General features: G+C 38.8%; 1 protein-coding gene across 5 annotated transcripts in view; it reads right to left on the bottom strand.

Moving 5' to 3' along the window:
* Positions 1–5,066: 5,066 nt before the first annotated feature.
* Positions 5,067–9,408, bottom strand: part of KIAA0319 (KIAA0319 ortholog) — a 53,766-nt gene continuing 49,424 nt past the window's right edge. For 4 of the 5 annotated variants that reach the window (XM_068200921.1, XM_068200940.1, XM_068200956.1 and 1 more), the window contains 3 exons: positions 9,065–9,155; positions 7,457–7,548; positions 5,067–6,608 (listed from right to left, as the gene is read on the bottom strand). In XM_068200921.1, coding sequence (XP_068057022.1) covers positions 6,430–6,608; positions 7,457–7,548; positions 9,065–9,155 — 362 coding nt within the window. In that variant the 3' untranslated portion in view covers positions 5,067–6,429. The remainder of the gene's footprint in view (positions 6,609–7,456; positions 7,549–9,064; positions 9,156–9,408) is intronic. The other variant, XM_068200932.1, reaches the window with a different exon arrangement.

Raw genomic sequence — 9,408 nt, 5'->3', positions numbered from 1 at the left:
CAATCTCTCAGATTTGCACAGAAGATTTTTCTTCTGACAGCTTTATCACTGGAAAAGACACCACCCCTTTGCATCTACATGTTCATATAGTGTAAGATTTTGGTACCCCCAATTACAGTCCCTTGAATCTAAATCAGATTAGACTACTTGGGCACAGTAATATGCCATCAGTCATTTTGTATGCCAGTCTTTTGTGCTGAGTCAAACATTTTATCACAAAACAGATCAGAGTGTCTTCCCTGGTTTTGTAATGTGATTACTTGCATAATTCTTTATTTCATTCATTAAGATTTAAAATAGAGTTTGGGGAGCTCTTTTACTTCTGTTTATTTAATAGAGTCTTTAAGCCTGAGAAACTGTCTTAATTTCCAACTTGACACAGTCATGGCCAAGTTCCATTTTATTTTCTTAAGTTACTCTTTAAAGAGGTATTTCACAAACATACACACACACCCACACACACACTCCCTGTCTTCTTTGTGTAATAAGCTGTCAAGAAACTATGTTTAGCTGTTCTACTAGATATTAACAACTTAGCTATCTTAAAGATTTAAGTGTGGTGTTCAGAAGCTCTAAGTTACATTTTAGTGCTTGTTTAAGGGTTTCCAGGTCAAAACTTCCTGTTTAGGTCCTTCCAAGAAGAACCATGAGAAGCTGGTGGTTTAGTCACTTCATCAGTGAGTGCAAAAGCTGCTTAGCACAACTGGCTGAAGTTGTTTTGGAATTATGCCAATTGTCTTCTGTTGCACCACTTGCTCACGGGGATGGGGGAAGGCTACTGCTATTACCAAATGTTCAGTGCAATAACAAAGGGGCAGATTCCATTCTTCAACAAAGGACACATGTATCTCAGCTCGTTCAGCTGGCAGTATTCCCTTGCAGTCCAAGGGAATGCAGTGTTTTGAGGTATCATCTGGACTGTGGCACTGTGTATCCAAACAGACTTAAAAAGTTGCTTTTCATGGTGATTTTTTTCCTTACAGAAAGACACTTGTATCTCATAGCATCTTTTATTATCACTATTCAGCACAAACTTAATACACAATGATGGAAGGATTTTTCTTTTCCAGTTCAGAAACAAGCAGCATAACCTCTAACAGCATATTTAGGGTTATATTGCAAACTTGTATCTCTCATTACTGCTAAGCAGCTGACTTAAGTATGGAATCTGTTACAGAGTAAGCCACAACACCTGTGAAACCACAACACTTGGCACGACAGCTGGTGATTACTTTACACACAGCCAATTAAACCAAGTAAGGACAAGCACCACATGAAAATTTATTGTGAAGTGCAGTAAATTTTTTTTTCCTGCTCTCTGATGTACTGAATTATGTCACCTCTCTAGTAAAAGATGCTTCTGCCAGTAGGGAGGGAAGAAATCAAGTATTGCATTGCTTTTCTGTTTGAGTACAGACAAGCTATGGAAGACAACAGATGTCTATTAGCCTGGCCTGACTGTTGGATCCAGTACAGAATTCCATGCTTAAAAGAGTACCTGACAAGTTTCTAAAAGGAAAGACAAAACTTTATTAATAGTTACATAAATGTAGTAATTTCAGCTCAGAAATTATTCTAGTTACAATACAATAGCATTTGCAATAAGTAACATTTTCTAGAAACAGATTTCTAATATAAATTCTGTAATAGCACCCACAGGGAGAAGTGCTTTCATACAGAGACAAAATACAGATGTGCAGCTCATCTGCACCTGACCCATAGCCTATACAAAAGTAATTTGCATTTGTTGCCTCCTTCTTAAAATTTTATTTCTAAATTTTATCTTTCCCTCCTTTGCCTTGGGGAGTTAAGGATATAAAAGGTATATGAAATGGGTTTTTCTTTGCTGCAGAAGTATGGGATTAGTATTCAAGTTAGGGATCCCTGATAAGCAGTAACTGACATTAAGAAACTAATTCACCAGTATCCTGTTTCCTTTCTCCTGGAGGAACGTTATCCTCTCTCAAATCTCATGTAAATGTCAAAAGACTACATTTACTGTTCTTTTATTACTACCACCCTGAAGCTCCACCTGACTACTGCCTGTTACCAGTATACTGGGAGGCAAAATTAGTTTCACTTGAGGTGAGCAGGAATAGAACATTTGCCTAGCAACTCAATTATTTCAAGAGCATCAGAGTATCTGAGGAAAGTTTGCACCAGCACAGAGAACACATACATGCACTCACTGTCTCACTGTTAAGCTCCTTGCCTGTGTGTGAACTTCTGATGGCCCAAAGGAGACAAATGAAAGGAAAACTGACATCATATAAGCAAACAGCTGACAGCACAGAACAGATGCTTGAACAGTACTTTTATCTGATGCAGCTGACAGAGGGAGAGTAAGAGTGTCTGCTAAAAGGACAGAGTTGATAATCTTACACACAAAACAAGAATAATCTTTTTTCATCTATGTAAATAAACAATTGTCTGTAATTAGACATATTACATTTTGCTTTGTTTTTTTTTACTTAATATGACAGGTTGAACCACAGGACAGAGAATTTGGATGTAGATCTCAACAGATTTGCTGAGGTAAATTTTCTTCCATACTGCAGTATGATTCTAGTTAGGAAAATAAAATCCACAAGACAATTACCTGTTCGCAGCCATGGCAGTTTCATGCTGTGTATGTACTGCATTGAATACTACAATTGGATACTGAACCTGTTTAACACTTAGGAAGTTTTTTTCCAAAATACACTCCTTCCTTAAAATGCAAACAAAGGCAGTCCTTTTACATACCTGGACAATCCCTTGTGCGTGTAAAATCAAGATGCTTACACTTCAAAGTGCTTACACTTCAAGGCAATGAGGCACTGCAAATATCACCACACTGCCTGCCTTCAACAAGAGGCAGTACCTTACCAGTGCCAAACTGAATTATTCTTTATTTTCAGTAGACTCTGAGCCACACAGGACAAGCTATATCTGGTCTACTCTGCTTCTCAGTGCAGATGAGTCTTTTGGGAATTTTACGAATCAGCTGCCAGTACTCTTTCTGTATGTGAAGGAAAACAGTGTGCAGAAGTAAACGTGAGAACTGAGAACCTGCTTGGAACTTATAATAACCTGAACCAAAGGGTTAGAATCCAAATTCTACCACTGTGTTTGCACCATTACAGCCAGTTTTCTGACCCTTTCATTCAAGGTATGAATTGACATTCTTGCAAGAAAGCAGTAGTTCTAGAAGTAACAATTATACTAAATCAAGATACAAGGCTTGCTATAGTCCTTCCTAAATTCCTGATACAAACATGCTCGGCCAAGTGACACAAACATGATACCACAAATTCACAGAGCCAGAAATTATTGCTTTCAGCTTCTGTGCAAGTGCCATATATTAAAAGCAAGCCTGCTCTTAGAGTAAGAGGAATAATTTCTCTTTCCAAGCAGGTGGAATAATCAAACTAGAATCAGAAGCAGCTGAATAATTTAAACCACATTCAACTTTGAAAACACAGCTAAAATACTTTGTTGCTATCTGCAACAAAGGTGTTAAAGTATCATCAGAGAACTGAATTTATCAAGCAACGTCCACTTGCTAGGGCCCTATACAATGAGAAATTGGTCTAATATTTCTTATTTGTTAGAGTGAGAAACACTTAGCCAAATCATGCATACGTTCTCATGGCCCATGAACTTACCAGAGATCCAAAGATCTGGGCCTACCAGTGTGCGTCCATGGGCAGAGGAATAGTCCTGAAAATTCTGCAGCATTAAGGAATGCAGGTTTATGATTCCTGGAGTTGTTTTACTAGAGAAACAATTCTTCATTTTGTTGGGGTTTGCATGTTTGTTTGTTTATTTTAAAAAAATGGTTTTTCAATACCTTCAAAGAAGAACATCCTAGGTTTCAGCACTGGCTTTAAAAACATAAAATAAACCCAAAAGACATAAGTCACTAATTTCACAAAACTGACAGATGCTGCAGACTGCACTGACGTGCCCTAGAAGGTAAGCTTATAGATAAAGGCACACTGGAGACAGTATTTAGTAGAAGCATCAATGGCAGCACAGCACGTAGAAAATTGAAATTATTTAAGCAACCTATTTGCTTGTTTAAAAATGCATGTTTTCAAGAGACTAATTCCTGCTAGAACATTTTGTGTGGTTGTTCGTAATGGACTAAGACATACATTTGGATTTCAAAGGAAATAAATAAATTACTGGTTTGAGTGGGCTTTAAGTTTTTTCAGGAATGCTCTAAAAACAGGAATGCCTGTTTTTTCAGGAATGCTTTTATTATGTTAGCACATCTGGAGCAGGAACTGAAAGACATCAGAAGCTGACCTTGCTTTTGTTGACCAAGTTATTTAAAAATATATTTATATATACATAGACAGGCACACTCTCAAAAAGAGGGAGAGTGTGATAAAGTAGATTTGTTTCAAGAACTAGCCTAAACCCCCCATACACAGAGTTGAAACTCAGTTTCTGAAGAAAGCAAATCATACCATTCATACTGCACTGTATATGGGAAAAGCATAGACAACACTTGTATTAGCCCTTTTAGCTCTTCATAGCCTCTCCCACCACAATGACTCCTGCAGCCACATAAAGATCTCCAGAGAAATGCAGGGCTGGACACAGGGTAAATACTCCTCAGTGCTGAATTAGTCCCTAGTAGCCTTAGGGACTGTTGCTGACTGCACTTGAGAATCAGATGTATGAAACAAGTATTGAGCATGCTATGTTGCTGCAAATTTTGACCACTGATTTCTTCCAGCCTAGACAGTTCTGACTGTTACCCAAGTCCATTAACAAGAGAAGCACAGAAGCCACAGTGTTTAACCCAGCTACTCTGTTGTATTAGACTTCTAAGAAAGGATGGAGAAAGCCCCAAAATTCTCTACTACATAATTCCTTATGATGGAAATGGGATATGTCCTCTCCCTGATCCTTCTAAACTGCTCCCTTTGATCTCTATACTGCTCCATCTCTGATAACGGGTTCTCTACCACTGGATTAAAAAAAAAAAACAAAAACAACAAAATAAAACCCCAAAACATTAATAAAAAACACCTCTTCAAAACTGTTTTCTCCATTAAAACACATCATTCCTCCATCTCAGCGCTAGACATCAATACCTCAGTAGAGTACCCCCAGGAAAAGCTGACATCATGGCTAAACAGTACCACTGACACAGATGCTCCCACAAGTGAGGCCTGTGTATAAAAGTCAGGTCTTCAGTTAGGGATTTCAAAAGCAATACTGGGGACATGATTTCAAACAAGCACACTGTGAAGAAATTACCCAGACTGTGAACAAGAATGTCAGAACTGCAATACACACCTAGCCTTGCCAAAGACCTAAAAGGATCTCTTTAGGCCAATGCATCCAGTCACTCAATAGCTAGAGAGGAAAAAGTCAAACAATCTCATGTTCAAGCTAAAACATTGCTCAATACTGATTACCACGACAATGAAAGTACAATGAACCTCCTGCTCCACACAGCGAGGAAATGAAATGCCACAAACATTTCACTGCACAAGTGCCCAGCGTATCGTTTAATTGAGCACTTGATGCTGACAGATGAAAACTCACCTCAGCTGAGCATTCAGTCTTAAAAGGTCCAGAGCTCCTCAAAGTGATCTAAAAAGGTTGTTTGGGATGCTCAAAATGCTTCTCAAGGTGCATCACACCAAGTCCTTCCTGCTACAGTTTCCTGGATGGACATGGTAGAGCCGAAGCAATTTGATCATTACAGAAGCAACCTAGGGCTGGATTTCCCTGCAGACACCACACCTCCTATGTGAATGCAAGGAACGTTGCATCCTACAGGACACAGATATACCATGTTACATTACAGCTGATCCAGTGCAACTGCTCTAGTTGTTAACTTTCTCTGAAAACAAGAACGTTTTCACCCAATGAACACTACCCTAGAAAAGGAAGTCCCAAAGTACAGTTGGATAAAGGCAATGCACTAAAAATGCTCTTTGTGTTTCCATCCTAAACTGAAAATTAAGATGGAGCCTGTGGCCGCATATTGCTCTCTGTAGTTGTAAGGAACTTCATCTATATTGGCTTTTGCTATTGTAAATCACACCACTTCTCAAAGAGAGCATTAGAAGCACATATGAATCTGTATGCCATTGTTAGTTACCATAGTTTGTAGCAGAACAGCCCTGGCTAGTTTTTTAGTAGTAATATAGAAAAAAAGAGGCCTTCTGAAGTTCAAACATTCAGCACAGAACATGCAAGAAATAAGATGTGCTTTTTCTTGTTCCTATAATGGTGACAAGAGGAGTTAGCTGACCATCAATCCTTTCTCCCTCCTTCTGCCTTTACCTGTGCTAAGAATTTACCCTTTAATCTGAAATTAGTTGATATTTTAGGAAGATTTTGGTTCTGGAAAAACAGAGGTGGGCCAATATGTTTCAGATGTGTTGCACCAGTGTGTTCTGTGCTTCTACCCTCATTTAGTTATCTGTCTTTGGAGCTGTAATTGAAGGAAACTCCATTTCTGACGGACCCATTTATAAGTGTTCTAGAATTCTCTCTTTCAATCTTTTCTCTGCTGAAGATAGTGTCCTGATCACTGTCAAACTCTGACTCAGAGACCATCAGACTGGAGTTGTGTTCTGTACTTCTGTGTTTTATACCTGACAATAAAAAAGCAAAACAAACTCATTAGAAAGGCTTGGGTTTTCAGTAACATATTACCATCTTCTCACCTGCTGTGATATCAAAGGTAAGTGAAAACATCTCTGCAGTGCAATGCAACAGCATACACCAATACAAAAACTGGCTTAAAAAGTATCATATACCATTTCAGACACTCTTATGACTTCATTGCAGGCCCATCAGTTTATGACTCTGAAATGTCAATATATTATTTAAATTTAAATGTAGTTAAACAACTAGATTATCTTAGTACATACCCAAAGTATTTTTTAATATCTTGAATCTGGAACCAGTCTGTCCACTCAATGACCCTATTAACATGAGTGGCAATGAAAGGTCATGCTTTCTACAGAAACATTATCTCTGTCTTTCTAGGACAGCAATTTCTCAGTATGATTTTGTTTCCTTGGATTCCAAAATTTCCCCTGTTAAAAACTGAAAGTCAGGTAAATTAGAAGATGTAAAAACAGCAGCTGAAATCTACTGATGTCTAGCAAGGCACTGATGGGTCAGGAGGGAACTGCTGTGCAGCCACAAAACCAGCTCCAAATTAAAGCATGTGCAGAAGAGGAAGGCTTACATGGAGAAAATCTGTGGGGCAATTGAATGTTCTAAATTAAGATAAACTCAGAAGCTCAGAGCAGAGGTTGAGCCCAAGGCTTTTTAAATAAGTTAACTGATTCTCCGCCAACCACTTCACTAATTGTCTCTGCCATTCCCAAACTTGTAGGCTTGCTTCTGGGCTCCTCCTGCCTACAGGTATCAATTCAGTCACACTGGCTGCATGCTTGGTGGGTGAGCTCCCAGGCTGCCATATAGCACGTACCATATTTGGGCCGTAGCTCCATTCTCTCCTGTTCATCTATGTTATCTAGGATGGTATATTTTGTTTTCTTTCTTATCTTTGTCCTCTTCCTGCTAAAAAGATAGTAACCAAAAAGACATTTAATTCTCATATACACACATAAATCTGCCCCTCCCCTTCCTTTTTATATCCAGACCACAATATACAGAATGTCATTGTACTTTCTCACCTCCACTTAAAAATATTGCTAGTTTATACCTGAATAAGACAGTTATACAATATGAACAGGACAGTATAGTTAAATTTCACTGCTATAGAAAGTAAGACAGATTGATTTGCTCTCCTAAGCCAGTTTGTTCAATTTCAGCATAGTAACTACAAACACAGTAGATGAATATTCATGTGCCCCCACAGTTCACAGTGGAGAAGGTACCTTGCTGCTCAGCCAGCATTACAGCAACAGCCAGCCTTGGCCTCCCCTCCATGTTCTTCTGTAGAATTCACCTGGCAACTCAAAGTTTTTAAAAACTCCAAATCTCCAGCCAAGTCTTGAGTCTACACTGTCTTTTTCATGTAGCTTCCACAAGGCAGAGGGAATCTCTTGACATTCTATCCCACGCTGTAATTCCCTCCCTCCTCTTTTTCACATGGATCTGTATCAACCAGCCCTCACTCTCAGGCACAAGCCATATGAGGACAAAGGACAGAAGCAGCTGAACTTATAAAAAATCCCTCAAATAATCATCCAATACACACAAGCCTGTGAGGCTCCACCCCACACTTTGGGACTGGAATGGGACACACTTTACTATTTAAAGTTTTCTATTAACAGCACTGTTCCTTCAACCATAAAAATAAAATTGGTATCGACTCCTACACATCCTTTACATACTGCAAAGACACCCTAGAAAAAGATGAAAATCCAGAAAGATTTTGATGGCGTTTTATTTTAGTAAACACCTGAACAAGCTGTCTATTTGCTGAGCTGTTTCAGCTGCAGCAAAAACACTTGCTGTAGTGACAGAACTTGCAGAGGCTTGTCACTTGAAAGAGAATTTCTTATCAGCTCACTAGGAAAGACTGGAGGGAGGGAAACAACATTCAGTAGTATGAATGCTTCTGTTTAAGGAAAGAGAAAGCAAGAAGTCTGCATGACTGAGATCACTAGAGTACTCCTTGCCTGTAAGTGACATGTAGCCTGGTCACCCACCCTTCTTCTCCAAAGTATAAACCAGACTGGGAGCAGCTCCTTTCCCATGGCCTAGAACATTCCTACATTAGTGACCTTCAGGGCATGCCTTTTGTTTTTTTTTAGCATGAAGTACCTGCAGGACTCAGTAGGAGACTGAAGATCTGCAGTATACTCTTAGGATTTTAACATTAATTATCACTTAATATGACAGATACTGCAACATTCACTATTTAGTTTTCGTAATGCAGAAGAGCAGAGACACACAAATGGATACTCCTTTTTTTCAAAAGAAGTGTGTGTCTACAGAAACAGCTACAGGAAGCTCCTCATATGTCCAAAATCAGCTCAGTGGTTTAGTGCTATGGACTGGACTAAAAAGTGGCAGTTGTGTGCAATTTTTGTGTATACCCCATCAAAAAGAAACACAAATCATCTACCTTTTACAGCAGCAGATGCAGAACCAGGCAATCCCTACCATGACCACAATCAAAATAAAAACAGATACAGTCACATAGAGTATACTCCACTCTGAAAAAAGAAACACAACAGTGCTTTGTAAGGTCATATGAATAGAATAACTTCTAATACAACTCTATTAAAATAACAAATCCTGGGGAATGGGGAGTGGCAACAGGAATGTAGGAAAACTCAGCACCATCATATTCTTAGATGAATTCCTAAAAATCTTTAAGCTTTTAGATTAGAAGTGCACGTTAGAAAATTTTCGTCCTCTCAAATACCTTTTATCATCCCAAGATATTTGAAGACTATGTGGGAACTG

The sequence above is a fragment of the Anomalospiza imberbis genome, chromosome 1 (assembly GCF_031753505.1).
Source record: "Anomalospiza imberbis isolate Cuckoo-Finch-1a 21T00152 chromosome 1, ASM3175350v1, whole genome shotgun sequence".
Lineage (NCBI taxonomy): Eukaryota > Metazoa > Chordata > Aves > Passeriformes > Viduidae > Anomalospiza > Anomalospiza imberbis.
Note: the sequence above shows the minus strand (reverse complement) of the source record. Positions and strands in the feature narration are given on the sequence as shown.